General features: G+C 35.9%; 1 protein-coding gene across 46 annotated transcripts in view; it reads right to left on the reverse strand.

The window, feature by feature from the left end:
• The window catches only part of LOC122687350 (ABI family member 3 binding protein), a 277,123-nt gene that overhangs the window by 110,080 nt on the left and 148,146 nt on the right, over nucleotides 1-18,897 (reverse strand). For 30 of the 46 annotated variants that reach the window (XM_043892758.1, XM_043892748.1, XM_043892740.1 and 27 more), the window contains 16 exons: nucleotides 18,368-18,442; nucleotides 17,736-17,810; nucleotides 16,728-16,802; nucleotides 15,531-15,602; nucleotides 14,653-14,727; nucleotides 14,131-14,154; nucleotides 10,211-10,252; nucleotides 9,326-9,373; nucleotides 8,577-8,657; nucleotides 7,922-7,969; nucleotides 6,634-6,702; nucleotides 5,668-5,715; nucleotides 4,123-4,182; nucleotides 3,041-3,136; nucleotides 1,681-1,713; nucleotides 839-919 (listed from right to left, as the gene is read on the reverse strand). In XM_043892758.1, the coding sequence (XP_043748693.1) occupies nucleotides 839-919; nucleotides 1,681-1,713; nucleotides 3,041-3,136; nucleotides 4,123-4,182; nucleotides 5,668-5,715; nucleotides 6,634-6,702; nucleotides 7,922-7,969; nucleotides 8,577-8,657; nucleotides 9,326-9,373; nucleotides 10,211-10,252; nucleotides 14,131-14,154; nucleotides 14,653-14,727; nucleotides 15,531-15,602; nucleotides 16,728-16,802; nucleotides 17,736-17,810; nucleotides 18,368-18,442 (1,002 nt within the window). The remainder of the gene's footprint in view (nucleotides 1-838; nucleotides 920-1,680; nucleotides 1,714-3,040; nucleotides 3,137-4,122; nucleotides 4,183-5,667; nucleotides 5,716-6,633; nucleotides 6,703-7,921; nucleotides 7,970-8,576; nucleotides 8,658-9,325; nucleotides 9,374-10,210; nucleotides 10,253-14,130; nucleotides 14,155-14,652; nucleotides 14,728-15,530; nucleotides 15,603-16,727; nucleotides 16,803-17,735; nucleotides 17,811-18,367; nucleotides 18,443-18,897) is intronic. The other 16 variants (XM_043892776.1, XM_043892773.1, XM_043892751.1 and 13 more) reach the window with 11 other exon arrangements.

Consider the following 18,897-nt stretch of genomic DNA (forward strand, 5'->3'; position numbering starts at 1 on the left):
TAAAAGGCAGGAATTATAGGGATGGGAGGTGAGAGGTGGAGGCAATGTGGAGTAGGGGGTCACACCAGGGTCTGTCCGCCACACACAGAACAGACAGCCAAAAAGAAGCTGAGACCATATCCCCTAAGAGACTAAGTCCTTAATGAAAACAGTGGCATTTAATAAACAAAGGATCAACCTCTCAGCTTGTGATATCATATTAAATTAGGTTATCTTCAGTTCTAAGAACAGGAAAAGCATGGTCCTGTGTAGAAATAGGGATCACTGAAGCCCACTGGATCAAATTTCAGCTCTTGAGTAGACATCCTAGTCCCCTTTAGTTCATTCTATGGGTACAGTCAAGGGAATATGTGAATAAGTCATCTTCTATCTGGTCACCAGCTTCATTCAGCACATTTCCTGTTTTCAGCCTTTGTCTCCTCAACCTTCCACTCATCCAAATTCTGTTCTGATATTTCTCCTAATTATCCCGGATCTCTTTCTGTTCCAAATATTTACATTTCCAGCACATAGCATTTGTACTATTTGAGAAATTATTTTACATTTGTATACACACTGCCTTATGTTATTTTCTATCTTTTTATGCAGAAACAGCTTTTGTTTACATATATACAAACAGCTTTTGTTTACAAAATAATTGGGAAATAAAACAGAATTACTACTTCTGATGTGTCTCACAGTTGCTAATACAGTTACAGGGATGTGGAAGGGATTAATAATACGAGTAGCTTTCACTCTTAAGAGATACGTAAGACATGTACTAATTATGTGCACAGAATTCAGGGTTCCAACTGGGATAGAATGTTTGGACTCCTTAAGCCAGAAATCACATATTTACCCAGTTTAGTCTGAGGTACTTCTGGATGGGGCGTGGTTTTAGGTTTGGGACGCGGACGACGGGGTCTCTTAGTTGTTGGAGCTGAAGGAAGAAAATCTAGGATTAATATAGTTCTGATGGCTCCATTAACTCTGAATAGAATGATATAACCAGACTCTATGCTTTCTAAAATTTATCAGTTTCTTTGAGTGGAGACAACTTTGTTACCTTAGTTTGAAATTTTCTCCTTTAACAGATTAGCAGGTTTCCTTTTATGACTAAGAATTCTCTAGAGATTAAAAATTATATTACAGTTATGTTTAAGAAATGAAGATGAGGCATTATCATTTCCTTGAAACCATCTCTAATGAGAAATCAGGCTAAACTCTGATGGTATGCAAGAAGTTCAAACCATCCTGTATTATCCTCTTATAATTTAAAACAATTAGGTTTGGGCAAGTTTTCCACTTGATAACTTACTAGAATAATGACACAAAATTAGATGAGACATTAATAAAACAAAAGTCATGTAAATCTTGAACTATAGAAAGTAAAATGCTTAAAGAAACTTCGTGGTATAATAATTGACACTCTGTTGGTGGTCTAAATAAAGGATACATGGAAAATCACATTTGGACCCCAGTTCTAACAATCAGACAGTGTAAACACAGACTCAGATAGATGAGATGCAATTACAAGCTGGGAGATGGAGTCAACAGCTGTCTCAAAGTTTATACACATTAATATTGGAAAGAAGGCCTTAGGATGACAACAAATTACGACATCATCATCTCTATAGCACCACAGATAAGTGTGAAAACGAGTAGAGAAAACACACCCGGAAGGGTATAAAGGATCATTACCTAAAGATGTCCCAGGAGTAATAGGTTCAAAGTCTGTAGCAAGAAATGATCAAAATAATAATTAAAAAAGAAATGTTAAATGCATAAGAAAAGTCACCAAGCTCTCTTGAAAATGCACTTTACCAGAGTAGCATTGGTTCTACTGCCAGAAAGCAAAATTTTTAAAGTTCTGAGGTGAGGGTACAAAGGTACATGACGTTATAAAACCTCCATATAGTTACCTACAAGTGTTGCTTTTATATTACCTTATAATACAGTAGAAGACTCTGCTTAGAGAAATCTTTAGGTATTTGTCTAATAACATTATGGTTAACAATTATGAGAAAATAATGTGAAAGTATAATTTTAAACACTATATATTGGAAAACAATTAGAATCTATGTCATGATAGATCCAATTGTGGATAGATTGGTAATGAATAACCAAAATAGGCAAGGCTCTTGTTTGTTGAGAGTTCACTTTGGAAAGGCCAAGACCTCTGTCCAAATAGAGGTCTATAAAAGAGCAAGATACAAAGGGTCATTCAGTCTGAAAAACATGTCAATGCAACTCTCTGCTATCAGGACAGAAAAGAGCTGACCCAGGGAGGATAGGGGAGTATCCTGCAGCTAAGCAGCTCAAATGCAGTCACTGAAGTCAGGCATTCAAGGTCGTCTTCATGGACCCACTAAAAAGCAGCATCACTGTCCACAGTTTCTGAGCACCAGCCAAGTAAACATTGCTTTCCTCCTTTCTCACAATCAAGTTCTCCTTTAAGTCCTATCTTTCTTCTGTCACCCACACATATGGCACCTTCTTTCTTGTCTTTATGGTATTCCTCCTCATTCCTCCAACAAATCTACAAACTACACACATTTCAAGGTCCACATTACACTTACCGGCCCATGGATCTTTCACTTCTCTAAGAATAAACTATGTGTCTAACAGTTGGTAAAACGCAGTAAGTAAGTAAGTTGCCCATATTCCTTTCTACCCATTTATGAACAATTTCACACAAGAGCCGCATCCTCACTCAATGAAGCCAAGTCATTTGTTTTTTTCTAAACTATTCCTCACGATGCTAATGCGGCGGTTCATCAAATAAGAGATTAACTGGACTAAATAGGTTACTCAACTAGCTAAGTTTTTGCTGAGCCAGAGTCAAAGAGAAAACATAATCGAATGGTGAGAGAAGCAAATAAAATACAAGGTACCAAGAAGGTCCTAAGAAGCATGAGCAAGTCACTCATCCTGACTAAAGCATTTGCAACTTGGGCACCATCCTGAGGGATCACAGGGTTACTAGGCATCGAGTAATTACACTCCTACCACAGCATCACATCTAACAGAGGTCCATAGGCACCAGGAACCACATATTTACCTAGTTTGGTCTGAGGTGTCTCGGGTCTTGGTGTGGTTTTATGTTTGGGACGTGGACGTGGGCGACGTGTCCTTGTTCTTTGTGATGTTTTTGGAGCTGAAGAGAAGAAACTGGTTAATGCTGTCTTATGACTTCAGAGGAAAAGGATTATTCATGGCTGTAGGTTTTCTAAAATTGTGCTAGATTTTCTTGGGTCTTGAGAAATTTGTCTCTCTGGTTTGAAATTTTTTCATCTACAGGCAAAAAAATTTGTGGGGGTGTCTGCTGACAGTTCATTTGAGAAAGAACATATAACCTTATTTTAATTATCTGAAAACTTTACTATTATTGCTAGTACCAAATTTTCAAAAAGGACCCTGATCCAAGGGAAATCAGAAGTATAACATTCTATATCACATTAGAGAGGGGTCCAGACTCTCCTGCTTTGTGTTATATTTAGAAATTAGCTGGTTTAGATATTAATTTGGATTATACTTAGAAATTACTTGGTTTAGGCATATATATCATATCTTAAAACAACTTTCCATTGCTGGCCATAGAATTATATCTGATGTTAATAAGGCATGCATGCTCAGTCATGTTCAACTCTTTGTGACACCATGAACTGAAGCCTGCCAGGCTCCTCTGTCCATGTAATTCCCCAGGCAAGAATATTGGAGTGGGTGCCATTTCCTTCTCCAGGGGATCTTCCCGACCCAGGGATCAAACCCATGTATCCTGCATCCCCTGCATTGGCAGGCAAATTCTTTACCACTGAGCCACCTGGGAAGCCCTGTTTATAGGGAAGAGACTCCTAACTGTATTTGGAATCCAGCAGAACCACAGGCTCTGTAAAGTTTTAGGAAAGCTGGATAATATCGGTGATAGATATTTTGCACTAGCTTCATACAGGCTTATATTCTAACCAAGTGACCAATTTTAAACATCTTCAGTACCTTCAAAATGAAGAATATAGTTGAGTGACAAAAAAGGATGATGAAAGAAACTTGTAAAAGAGAAAACGCTTTGACTAAGATGATAATGGAATAGAGTGGACAATGAGCAGAAAATGTTCTTAATTAAAAGACACAAAATATCATTACCTAATGTTGTCCGAGGAGCCTCAGTTCTCAGAGTTACAGGTTCAATGTCTGTGGCAGGAACTGACCAAAAGCAATTCAATAAACAATGGAGATTTAGGAAATGTGGGAAAAGAAAGAAAATTATCTTGAAAATGAATCCTTTTAATCCTATAATGTTTAAAAAGGATTTATGAAAAACAGTATTTTTTCTATAATAACTAGCTATACTCTGGTACCCATTTATCTCACAAATAGCTGTACCCCCTTGCACTTTGCTTCTCTATGAGGTCAATGAAAAGTGTTTTTTTTTGTGGGAGGTTTAATTATATGATTACAGCTATACTGGAAACTTGGCTCCAAAAAATCTTTTGTCTGACACAAAATTTTTAAATTACTTATTTTTAAATTTTTAAATTACGTATTTTCAAATTACTATTAAAAATCATTATGAAAACTTGTGTTAGTATTCGACAGTTTTCACCACCATTACTAATTTTTTTTTGAGAAATAGAGGCAGCAGTGAGAATTTTTAAAAATGTTCATAACCAGTCTGTTTATTGGATATTCATGACACACAGGCAAAAGATAAGCTTATGCCTTTCCTCCACAATAAGGGTGATATTCTTTCTTGCAACTTGTCCTTATTTACTCTTTTATTTCAAATGGATACTTGGGAGATAACTATTCAAGTGAGAAACAGAGATGATTAAGAAAAAAGTCTGAAAAGTAATAACAATTTTTTGTCTGAATAAACAGGATTCCTATAATTCTATAATATTCTGTAATGATTGAATTATGCATGGAAACAAAATTTATATTTATGACTCCTTGGTTTTAAATTACTGTCTCTATTTTTAATTAAGTCCAGAAAATTAAATGTAAAATTAGAAGTATCTTATCACCAGCTCTCTGTAACACAGCATAGAGTAATTGTAAGCCACATTTGAAAACATCTTCTGAACTAACGGAAAACACGGTATCCAGAAGTGAAGGAAAGGGAGGACTACAAGGCAAAACAATATTCAAAGCTGACAGCCCTCAAACAAAAAAGGAAAATCCCTGTTTTGTTTGGAATTCAACACCACAAGATGAACTTATCAAGAGAAAGGTCCAGTTACAATGGAACAGTATGAAATCATGAAAGAAAGGACTTCTGCAAGAAAGAGATGATTACGTATTCTTTTTCAAGCCCCAATCAACTTTTTCATTGCTTCCTTCCCACATCATAAACGATACACATATAAAAGCAGAGATTTCAACAATGTCCTGGTTTGAAGGATGCACAGGAAGAGCATCTGTGACTCTTGCCAACATCAAGTGCTGCAAGCAGTCTATCTCTGAAGGTGATCAAAGAACGATTCACATTCAGGAGTAACGAGCTGAGCTGCAGAGATAATACGTAATGATATGAAAAAGTTTCCTGTTGAAAATAGCAAACAGTTTTAGGGACTGAATGAAAATGGGGATGAATGACCACTGTTTACACAAGACACTACAGATAGTGACAGAGATGAGAGGGGTGAGTTCAGAGAAATGATGACCAAAAGGGAAGACATCCGTCGTTACCTATGCTTGTGGACGGCGCTTCGGTCACAGGTGTAACAGGCTCAAAAACTGCACCATAAAAAAATAAACAGATATAAGTAACAAAAGTAAGGAAGGCTAGACTTTTAGGTTTTCACTGATGCTTAATTCATAGGATACAGAAACTGGTTTATTCTAAGTTGATTGTAAGTTGCCTTCTTGATAGACTTATTTATTATGAGAGATGTTCTCTTAGGAAATTAAAATTTTCTACTAACTGGAATCTTAGGAGAAAACTTCAATTGAAAAACAATTGAATTTTCAGAACTGTTATATAGTATCTTTTTATTTGGGAGAAAATCAACTAGTAGGTACCATTTAAAATGTAAGTTATTTTAGAGAAAGTCAATCTCCATGTGACTATAAAGGAAGAACAGAGGATCAGCCTCGCTAGTGGTTGCTGCTGAAACCACTCTCGAAAATGTTCCACATAAAGAAAAACAAGCTTTCATCACAAACACAAACTAAAAAAATAAAGCCTGAAAATGCTTTAAGAAAAATGCAATCTGTTAGATAATCAGATATAAAATTTTGTCTGTTGCTTAGTCACTAAGTCAGAGAGTCCTATTCTTTTGCAACCTCATAGACTGTAGCCTGCCAGGCTCCTCTGTCCAGAGGATTTCCCAGGCAAGAATACTGGAGTGGGTTGCCATTTCCTTTTCCAGGGGATCTTCCCAACTCAGGGATTGAACCCAAGTCTCTTGCTTGGCAAGTGGATTCTTTACCACTGAGCCATGGGGGAAGCCCAGACAATCTGTTATAAAATCTACTAATTTTCCAAACATTGATTTGTTCATTTAACATATGAAATGAACAAAGTAGCCGAATGAACAAAGAAATCATGGTATTTAGGTTGCTATGCTTTACGACATGACAAATTGTGAGCATTCTCAGCAACATCCCCAAAGAGAAAGCATCTTTAGTCAAAGCATTGGAAATTATGTTTACCGGATGTAGGTGGTGGCGTATCTGGTTTTGCTGTGGGTTTAGAAAGTAATTGCTTTGCTGGTTTTGAATCTGAAGAAAAAAGGGCTATAATTAGAGTCATGGCAGAGCTGTGAGTGTGATCAGTGTTACTTACACATTGTTTTCCTAGTGATAGATCAAAGTACTGAAAGTAGGGGTTACCCAGGCTGGATTTGAGGTACATCTGGTCTACGTGTAGTTTTAGGCCTTTTGGGTCATTTCGATGCTTAAGAGAAAGGTATTAAAAATTAGCCGGTTATGGCTGTAACTGTCATAATTAAGGACACATGCTCGAGCAGAGAGATTATATAAATTTAGTTACTATACAACAAAATTAATTCCTGGGGTGGAGAGGGTGAGAAATGTGTCCATTCTTACTGATTCTTCTGAAACCAAAAAGTCTTCAGGAAATGTTCAAAATATGTCTTTCAGCAAAAGTAAGGAGAACTACAATTACTTTTTTTGTATAAGTAATTTTTAAAATGACAAGTATAATAGTTATGTTTCTTTTTTTTTCAGTATAAAAACAGTAAGGTAGAAACTTGCTTAGTAGGAAATCAGGAAAATAATCCATAAATACTTGAAATTATACATAGTGTTACATGGTTATTGATTTCTGGAATTTTCCAAAGTAAGTCAGTGACAAATTTATTGTGAATGCTGAGAAATTATAATAATTATAATCAACATTAGGACTGAAAACAATAAAATCAACTTGAGACTTCTAATATTCTCAAGTTACAAAGACTATACTACTTTTATCTTGGACCCGAGACCAAGAACAATGCATGTGCCTTTGGTTACCAAAACATACTCAAAAAAATTCTTCAAAGAAATAGAAAAGCTGAAGAAGCCATTATTTCATGCAGCTTTCGGAAAGGGATAAAGTCTTACAAGTTGAATGAATAAAGCAATGAAATGGTAATCACGACACTGGAATAAAACGTTGCCATTTGTTAAGTCCAGGATGAGCACAGAAGTCCCTGAGAAAGAGTAGATGGTTTTCTCAACACAAGGACACGTGATGGAAGGACAGAGGGTTTGTGGAAAACCAGGAAGTTGTGACCAAAACCACAGACCTTCCCTGAAAAAGCACACAGAATTCTTTTAGAAGTCTCCTTTCTTCAGGCTCTTCAGACCCAGAGAGGAAAGGGGAGGGAATGCATGGAACAAAACTGTGACACATGTAGAACTTCAGTCATGCCTGGGTGGAGAGCAGGAAAAGCAAAAGTGACAGCCCAGGAAAGGAATTGGGGGAGAGCAGAATTACCAATCGCGGGCACCAAGGGTTCTGGTGGTACCGTTGCAGGTTCCAGAGCTACAGAGGCAAAAAACCAAAAATACTAATTATGTCAAGAAGCAGCATCTTGAGAAGGAAATATGACTCTTCCATCTTTACTTAAACTGTGTACTTTTTCTAAGTGTAATTTTCCTTTCGATTTCTCCCATTTGCCCCTCTTCTCCCTATTGCTTTCCCTTACCTCATCTGCCGTGAATATACATCTCATATAATATTTTTCTGGTGCCCTACGTTAATGATCCACTTAGAAGCCCAACTTATTGCTCTGTATACTCAATAACTACAAATAAAAATATAAATGTATTCATAAAATGTGAATGTAGAAAGCACAGATGCTTAAATATAAAAATAAACTACATTGATTCCTGCAGCCCAGCTATTTAGGTGGGAGTGAATGGTGGTTGCTCAGTCATGTCTGACTCTGCAACCCCGTGGACTTTATAGCCTGGACTATATTCCATGGACTAGATAGCCTGCCAGGCTCCTCTGTCCACGGAATTCTCCAGGCAAGAGTAATGGGATGGGCTGCCATTTCCTTCTCCATTTAGGCGGTAGCTAGCTACTATGTCAGAAACCACCATATTCCATCTTTTGTGTTAACTAGAATCCTGAATGGCACATTTACCAGGTTTGGACTTGGGCACATCTGGACTAGGTGTAGTTTTAGGGCGGGGACGACGACCTGGCCGTTTGGTCTTTGGTGGAGCTGAAGAAAGAAAATCAGCTGGTTAATATATGAACAGTGGCCCTACAAACTGACCATCAATACTATGTGCATCTTAGAAGCATATTTAAGCCCTCTGATTTATTGCAGACATGTATCCTTCTGTTTTTCATTATTTACCCAGTTGAATGAGGTCTTGAAAAATGGAGTTGTGGGATTTCTTTTTTTTTTTTCCAAATATTAATAAATAACTCTTTAAGAGAGCTCTCTATTTTTTCTATTTTGACTTGAAAAACTAAGAACTTTATACAGCTTGGAGAAGACAGTCTCATAAAATTTTTGAAGATATATTATGTTCAACAGGAATATGAGAAATTTTACTTTTATTAATAGAAGCTGCTAGGGATAAAAGCTAAAATTTATTTGGCCTAAGATTCAAAACAAAGCTTTTTCACTTAGCATTTAAAAATCTGCAAATCAGTAACATGTGTAAAATGGATTTGAATTCAGAAATTATTTCAAGTTAGGCAAGTTTTTAAGAACAAGATATAGTTTTTGAACTACAAGAATTAAAATTTCCCCCCAAAAGAATCAGGAACTCTCACACACAAATGAACATTAATGAACAAATCTATTACTGTGAGCCTGTTTAATAAAGACGCCAGCGGCCAGGAAGAGAGGAAACCAAGGTAGGTCACTCACTGCATTACCTAATGTTGTTGTTGAAGATTTAGTTTCCAGCGTTCCAGGTTCTAAGACTGCATGAAAAATGCCCAAGAAGGAATCAAAATCAAAGGAAAAATGATGAACTTTATTAAATGCTAAAAATTAAATGCTTAATTTTTAAGTACTAAGTTGAGCAAACATAAATGGTGAAACTTTTATTCATATAAGAAATTGCTTTTTTTATGTAAATAGATTACTGTGTTTTTAGACAAAATGAACAAAAATGCAGCTGGTCACTTAAGTTTGGAAAGAGAAGTGGAAAAAAAAAAAGCATGACTCTCATTTGGAAGATGTGAATGCAATAAAGTAACGAACAGCTCATATTATGAAGGAAAATGTGGGTAATTCGGTAAGATGGCACCAGCAGAATAGTTTTGCTCTCTTGAAGAAAAAAAGCTATAAAGATTGTGGGTGAGTTTTTCTCTTTCTCTTATTTAATAAATTTCCTAGTGAAATATCAAGATATTGAGAACTGAAAAGACCATAATGCTTTTAAAGAAAATCTACAAATGTTAGAGTGTTGAAAGCAATAAAAAACCACCTCTAAAAATGAAAGCATAAATATGTCCTGGGGAAGCCATGGTCCTCTGTGGGGAATAACCAGGTTAAAACAAGCTCAGGACACAGTCCTCAGATATAAGAAGGGACAAAAAGGAATGTGGCAAATCAAAATCAGTATGGCTGTCTCAGAGCTTCCGCTTAGTCAAGGCAGCAGAGAGCTTATCTTCCGGCAGAAACAGCTGAAATCAAGATCTGAAGGACAATGAAGAAACAATTTTTCTAAAAGTCCAAAGCTAAGGACAAACTTGAATATAGTAAGTGTGAAAATAAGTGAATTCTCTTTCACTCACTAGAGGAAACTTCATTACCTATTGGCGGCTGTGACGGTAGGAGAATCTCAGGTTCTGGGGCTGCAATAAAAGCAAGTATTATATCAAGGGAGATGCTGACAGCACCATGGAAGGTAGAAATGAAAGGTCCTTTACCATAACAAGTGTCCTCTCAGTGGAAAGCCATCAGGTGCTATTGGCTTACAAAATAAAGCTCCATCACCCCACAGCCTCTACACAGACTACCACAGAAGAAAGAATTGAGTCTAATTTTTCTTGCTGATCTTTAGCTATTTTCCCCACTACAACTCCTAGTGCCCGAGGAGATATTACTTTAAAAGGAGGTCAGTGCAGCCTTTCAGAGGTCATTCACCTGCCATTTTATTTCCTTCAGGACAGTCAGATGGAAAATGGCAACAGATCCATCGGACCTGTAACCATGTCTGAGCTCTGTTAGTTTTGGATCATTTTCAGCCTGATTGGAGCTGATATTGGTTCACAAAAAAAAAAAAAACAAAAAACCAGGAATTGAACTTACAGTCTAAAAAGGCCACAGGTGCTCATATGGTATTCATCATATTTACTACTACTTATTGCTGGTGAACAAATTGTTTTACACATGAAACTTATTCCATTTAAATTAGCAAATCAGCAGAAGTTAGAAAGTAGTCTCCGCATTTCATGAAATGCTGAATAAATTCATTAATAATATTATCTAAATATTCTGACAGATAAACTCTCCAAGGCCATTCAGGTTGGCAGTAAGTAAATGCTGAATATAAAAAAAGCTGAGTGCTGAAGAAATGATGCTTTTGAACTGTGGTGTTGGAGAAGACTCTTGAGAGTTCCTGGGACTGCAAGGAGAGCCAACCAGTCCCTCCTAAAGAAAATCAGTCCTGAATATTCACTGGAAGGACTGATGCTGAAGCTAAAACTACAATACTTTGGCCACCTCACGCGAAGAACTGACTCATTTGGAAAGACCCTGATGCTGGGAAAGATTGAAGGCGGGAGGAGAAGGGGACAACAGAGGATGAGATGGTTGGATGGCATCACTGACTCAATGGACATGAATTTGAGTAAGCTCCAGGAGTTGGTGATGGACAGGGAGGCCTGGCGTGCTGCAGTCCATGGGGTGGCAAAGAGTCAGACACAACTGAGTGACTGAACTGAACTGAAATGTTAAATATAGTTTGGTACAAAGACTATTTTTTTTTTTAAAGAAGATGATCCAATAGCTTTCCTATTCTATAGAACAAAAAGAGTTGATTTCTTTCAAGAAGAAAATAAAAAGGAAATCAGTTTTTGAAGTAGAAAACAACATAAAGATTCTTTGACATTTTTTTCCTTACAGAAAGAAATTAATTAATCGAGTCCCTACTGAACAACTTAACAGAACTTAAATCACTGTGTACTTAGATATTTCTTAAATTACATTTACCAGGAATTATCTCTGATATTTCTGGGTGTGGGAAGTTTGGTAGAAGCAAGTAGTGATGTTTTAGCGACTAAAAGGAAAATATAATAATAAACAATTTGGATAGAGAATATTCATTTATCTGAAAGCAAGGCATAATAGCACAAGGTGTTACTGAAATGTAGCATCATTCATCAGAATGTCTGTGGCCAAAAAAAGAATTCTGATTTCTCATGAACTTGTCATAAATAGAATATAACAGATGAGTGGCAAAGCTGTAGTGCTGTATCAGATAGAAGGACACTAAGCAAAGTAAAAGTTATGTGTGTGGGAGGGCGGGGGCAGTGGCAGTTGAATGCCTCAGATTCTACAGGAAAAAAAGGAAAAGAAATAGGAAATATCAGTAATCAAATATGATAAATATCACAAAGACATCCACATCTGAAAATAGCAAAAGCCAAAAATTCTCTTGAAACTTCAAGGTTATAATGAGTGCTTTAATTTCCACAAAGTTGCCTTCTAAAAGTACGAAAACGTAAGATTTGCTACTTTTAGCATCTTTAGATTTAACAAAGATGAAAGAATGCTGCTGTTTTAATTTTATAAAGAAAAATCAGCATTTTTCAGTTCCTGAGACTGAGCCCAAATAGGTATGGCATCCCATCAACTAAGTATCCAACTCACCTCCATAAGAAAATATTATAGTCAGTGGTTATTAAAAAATCTATCTTCTAAGAAGATTTCCTCTATCTCAGCCTTAACGTGTTATGGATAAAGATACAAAATTGTTCCATAAAAAAGCTGAGTGACATGCAAATAACTACACCAATCAGCTCAGCCCGAAACAAAAAGTCACTGATAGATTTGTGGCTAGAGTACCATTTACTGTTCCGTCCGCCGTGTCAGCTCTGAGTACAATAAACACCCATGACTGGAGGTCTCTCCCTTTCTTCAGATCTTTAAAAGCTTCAAGAGCCAAATGTCATTACAATCATAATGATTAACTATGAAGGAAAGAATTCTTATTGGATGAGGCAGACAAGCTGGGACATAGTAGATGGCTGAGATTTTTAAGAAAGCGTTGGATTTGGCTTGCAAGCCAAAACCAATGTGGGTTTTTACTCATTAACTTAACCACAAAGGAAAGCCAAAGGAAAAGCAGCCTTCATGGAAAGTGAAAAAGGAAAAATACGAATGTGATGAGAGGACTGGGAAAGTCAAGGAGTGGCTCAAATCAAAAAGCTTTTGGTGGTTTATTTGCTCTCCTGAACCTTACAAAAGAAATCTCTAACAGAGCTATAAAGGTGGTTGCCATAAAATGAATACATTTTTAAAAACTAACATCCAAACGATGGTTTATGAACTAGTCATTACTCTGTGTTGCCTCAGGCCACTCAAAGTCAACTTGAGCTCGCTTAAATTTAGGCACAGATTATGAAGATACTTGCTGTTAGGGGAAAAGAGTGAATATTTTTAGGTGATTAGAAGGTAGAAATCAAAGCAATATAAGTCTGTTAGCTTCCAAATAATTTCTCACATTTTTAAAAGGAAATGTCAAATTAAGAAATCTTTTTGTTCAAATACGTTAGAGTGATAAGAACATTCTCCCACCCTAATTTGAATTAATGAATTTCCTCTCAGAAATGCTTTTATTTCCAGAAACCACTAACATTGATAATATAACTTATCATGAGCAAAAGATAATTAACATTTGGAGACATTTTTTCGATGTTTTCAACTTTTATCTTGTAACAACAGAAATAATTAGAGAAATATTTAAAGTTGGTGACCAAAACATAACGTAATATTTCTTGGTCTGCCTGGTGAAAGGACCCTATTCAAAATACAGCCTAAATGTAACAGTTACTACCTTATTCCAAAGTCCTCTGGGCATAATTTTTAAATAAATGTACAGGAAACCCTTCTCTCAGCTGTCAGAATTCTTTGAGTTAAACCACTAGAACTCTTGTGTTTATTAGCTATGCTTCTTTCTCCTAACAACCTCTTTTAGTAAGAGTACTTCATTCAATTTCTCTGACTTGGAAACCTCACTCATGGTCATGGCATCAACCATATTCCCTTTGCCTAATCCCTAGTTTCTTTCCTTCTGATGCCTACAATACCTGGAAATCTCTCTGCTTCTTTTAAAGGAGTCATGAGAATTCTCTTTCTAAGTAGTTCTATTTTTCTTCCTTACCCATGTCTTTGCAAAAAGACAAATCATGCCCACTTAAGCAATCTTTTGCTTTAATAATCCTACTCTGTAAATACACATTAATGAAAAATCCATATTACAGTGAGAAATATATTCTTCCCAAAGCTAAGGCATGAAATTTTTTATGACAATAATGAGTTGTGACAAAGTTCCCCTTATATAATCTCATAAATCAACATTTCAGACTGTTGTATAGGTTCTGTATAGAGAAAAACAAAGATTTAATTATTTAACATGTCCTGCAATCCTTATGCAAGATATTATCTGTTTTTGATTATATACATAGAATAACCCCTCACTGAAAACAAAACAAAACAAAACACCTACTTTTCTTCAGCAAATTAATGTCTCCTGAGAAGTAAACAAAAGTCAGTATTCAGAAATCAGCCCCAGTTTACAAAGAAGTCATGGAACATTAGGAGACTACACCCCTTACTAGTCACGCACCCTGAGAACTGGGGCCCCAAACAAGGCAGAGTTCTGAGGGGATGGAAAGACTTCTCCACTTCTCAGCTGGAAGGCTGCTGATCTGAACTCCAAGCAATGTTGGTATTGGAAACTATTTCATCGTCCTAGACAAAGGAGTTCTCGATCATTCCCTCCACTCTCCCTCTGTGCTTTCTCTGGGGTGGTCATGCACATAATGAAACCCCACACAGCTCAAAGAGATGCTATGATAACATCAGAGGAGCTGGCTCTAATGACATCATGTCATCACATTTTTGCTCTTTTCATGGAAAGATGAATCAAATACCAAAGTGTGAATCAGAAGGTTTTGCTCCAAAGAGTGGCATAAAACAATTTTTCAACCCTACATGTGAAATATCAAAACAAAGCTCGGGTAATTACCAGGTTTGCTGTCTGTCACTTCTGGACTGAGAGGGATTTTAGGTTTCAAAGAAATAAATTGTGTTTTACTGGGAGCTGGAAAAATAAAGAAACAAAATAATCATCAAATCAGTATTTAGACATTTCAATGTCTGAAACTACAAAAGGAAAACCTATACTTCAAGTGCTATAAACCCATCATCTTGGATGATTTTGGAAACAGTCCATTAGAAAATAAACTTTAAAAAAAATAATATTTCACAGAGCAGTATTTAATGAAAATATACTAATAAATTTTCATCTTTTTGAAAAAGCATTTCAAGAAAAAAGGCATTGCCATCAGTCACCATTACTATACAAAGTATGACAGTGATTTTAACCCAGGATTAAAAAATGTAAATTAGTGTAATGATTTTGCACCTTATTTCACATTTCTCAGCCATGTCTAAGTTTCTAAGCACTCAAAATAAGAAATGTTTTAAAAGTAATATTCACTGATATGTATAATGTTGTGATCTGTGGCGTAAAGAAATGTTACTAACACCATAGCAGAAAGCTGTTTTTCTAAATGAAGTTTGAAACTGAACTTGAAGGCCTTACCCCCCAAAATGGAGAAGTGTATATGAGACACAACTTTAAAAAACAATGATTGTGTAGAAGATGGAAAAGCATCAGTGATTTAACAGCTTTCCAAGGTACAAATGCTGAGTTCACATCCACCAACCACAGTGCCAGCTATCCAAAATTATGCAAGTCATGGAGTTGATATACTCTATGAGATATTGAGTACTGTTGAAATGATCCAGTTAGAACAGTGATTGAGACGGTACATAAAAGCTGGCATACTGGACTTCCTGTGGTGAAATGAACTAACCCATCTACTAAGGACATATCGTTACCCATTGTTGTCCATCTAGGTTCAGGGCTTTTAGAAATTTTAGATGTAATTGTTCCAGGACTTGTGGTTCTTTCTGGTGATGGAAAGGAAAAAAAAAAATTAACATATTCTAGAAACAATAAAAAAAAATCCTCCAAAGAGGAACTGAATGACCCTTTTAAAATCCTGTCATATTTAGTCAGTGTTTACAAAGCATGCAGTGAGTAAAAGTTTGGGGAAAGAATTTCAAAATTCAGTCATAATAGTATAGGCTATAAAAAAAACTGGAATAAGCAATGGAATAATCAAAGCCTGGTTATTGAGCATGAGTCTGAGTGTACCCTTTAACAATGAAGGCTAGCACCTCCAGATTGATAAATTACCTCCACCTCCAACTCTGTGCCATAATGTATGCTGTTCCCTTTTCCTTTTCCTCTGCCTAAAACTGACACATATTCTGATATTTATATCCTTGACTCTTACTTTGCTTTTCTGAGCTTCTACTCTAATAGAGTCTTACAAGCAGGTTATATCATCTTATGTTGCTCTCATCATTCATGATGTATTATCTTTTTAAGATTATGAGCAATTGGATAGCCAGAGTCACATTCTCTGCATCTCAGCCACCGCCCTCATGCAAAACTGAAAACACAGTAGGCAACAAATATGGGAACTGTCAGCCTGATAAATACTTAAATATAGATGCTTGCCAGGAAAATAAATGACATTATGTATCACTGTGACCATATAAATCACTATATATGACTGTTTCTATATTTATATCAAAATTCACATGTAAAAACATCATTCACTAAAACTGATCTAAAAAGAAATAGCAGCATAAGCGTTATTACTTAGAAATGTGGAGTTAAATACAAAAGAAACATTAAAGAATTGGAGAATGGGTCTCAGGGGTAGAAGAAGGTGGGCAGTAGATTCTCTTTTTCAGTCTAAGACTTGAAGTACCTAAAAAAAACTCTATGTATTATTTTGATTTAAAAAGACTATTTCCCAGAAAAAAGAATATCATTCACATAATTTTCAGTAAAATCTTACTGAAAATGTTTGACTTTTGTTATTTTTAATTATTCATCTTCAGTTAGTTCCAAATTTTATAGAGCATCTTTAATCTACAGAATCGTTTCTCTTTCTAATAAGTACATGGATATCATCTACTTGGAATTAAATATCCTGAAAGGTTAAATAGACAGTTATTTACCAGGCTTAGTTCTTGGTGGTTTGGGCCTGAGGCGTCGTTTAGGTGTAGAAGGGACAGATGTAGTTTGCAGGGAAGCTGAAAGAAGAGTTAATATAGCTTTGGTAAATGATATTTACCAGGGGGTCAATGAGATTGTAACCATACACTTACAAACTTCTTGAGGGCAAGAACTGCTTTCTATTTCTTTGTAGCCCTAGAATGCCCAGCATAGGTGTTCAATAAGTAAATACTGATTGAGCCAAAAGAAATTAAATGTCTGTTTGAGAAGATACATTTTTCAGTTAAGTGTACTGGAAAGGGAGGACCCTTGAAGGATTTACAAACACAAGGTACAGTTAATTACTCAAAAGATGATTTATCCAACAGCATGGGAGAAGCACAGATATTTCAGATTTACAGAATAGAACATTCAGAACTTTTTAATTCTATAGCTCACTACTAACATCACCAGGAGTTAATGAACTTCATCATTTCAGTAATTTTCTATTATAGACTGAAAGCTATTTTACTCTCTTTTACTCATCTTTCTTCATCATATCCAGGATTGTAGAGTCCACTTGGTGCTCCTTAGACTATTTTGAGAAAAATAGTCTGATCAAGTGGTATCTAAAATGCTAATTGAAGGGAACATATTTTAAAATAATTATCATCTATAATTTTGCTGCTATTTTCTGGTTGGTAAATTTGAAAGAACTATAGAAAGGGAGTTATCCTTCAAAATAACATATACAAAGACAGAACTGTTACATCATACACCTGAAACTAACATAATGTTATATATTAATTTTACCTCAGTTAAAAAATAGATATCAAGATTATAAAAATTCTTCAAGGATTATCACAAAACTAAGAATGACAGATCACCAAGTTCTTTGAAGAGTTTCATCATAGAGAATGAAGGGAAATGTTTACTACTGAAAATATTCTGAGAAGGCCAGCGTGACTTCTGCTTTTTGTCTCTTCATCTGTTCTTTCAAAGTACATAACTATACAGAGGTCATTAATTACCAGGTGTTGTAGGCTGCAATTCAGGACTGGTAAAGATTTCCAGTTTTTGAGAAATAAATGGTGTTTCACTCGGAGCTGAAAACACAAACAACCCCATCCCACCAAGTAATTTCAGTTAAAATGAGGTATTTTAAGAGCTTCAACATGCTTTTAGATGGTGATACAAAGCACATGCTAAAAGGACATGATGAAGGATGAAAAATGCACGTTGTCTTGGAAAGCTACTGGATGAAATGATAATTTAAAGTGGGGAAAAGGTCAGGATGAAACCGTTCAGTAGCTGACTCCAGGCAGACCAAGCGCATGGAAGAGAGGTGATACAGGCCACAAACATGAGATGGATGGGATGAAATGATGATGAAGATGTCCATGCAATTTTCAAAGCTTTTCATTCCTTTAATGATGGGAAAAAATATCATTCATTACAGTTCAAAAATGAGAGAGAGAAAGAGAGAGCCCAAATGGAACATAAGATGCCTGCATTGTAGGGAAAAATATATATTATATTCAGAAAGAGGAAAGAAATAAATGATTAGATGTGATGGAATGAAATGGTCATTTGGAAGAAAGGCATTCACATGGATTTTCTTTTGATGGAAAACAAAGTAGAATTTTTCTGTTAAAAACATTACCCAGTGTTGCCCTTGGCTGTTCAAGAGTTCTAGAAGTTTTAGGTGGGACAGAGTCCAGAAGTGGATCGCTTGTTGCTGTTGGAATAAATGTCAACATTTATAAAAGCAGTAGAAGGCCCCAGGAATAAAATACAAAATTCCTGAGTAATAAATTATGCCTCAAATGGGGAAAAATATCAAGAACACTTGAGAGATGGCTGACCAACATTTTAAAACTAGTGATTCATTAGGAGTTGAAGATGAGCTCATGCTTAAAAACACACACGCTTCAAATGTTAGAAACCATGATAAAATGGTGCTTCACACATTCAACTGTTTTCAACTGTTTTTTCTGGTTCCTTCCCTCTGTTTCTGAATTGCTAGCTGAATCTGCTCGTAACATTCTGTTTCATCTTTTAAAAATTTCTGCTGCTTTTTAAAATTATTTGCCTGTATTTATCATGGTGCCCATATATGGCTACACACCCCCCCGCCCCAAAAATACCAGACATATGTCCTTGTGTGGCAGAGACCAGTGTTATTTACTTTGA

Source organism: Cervus elaphus, chromosome 31, assembly GCF_910594005.1.
Source record: "Cervus elaphus chromosome 31, mCerEla1.1, whole genome shotgun sequence".
Lineage (NCBI taxonomy): Eukaryota > Metazoa > Chordata > Mammalia > Artiodactyla > Cervidae > Cervus > Cervus elaphus.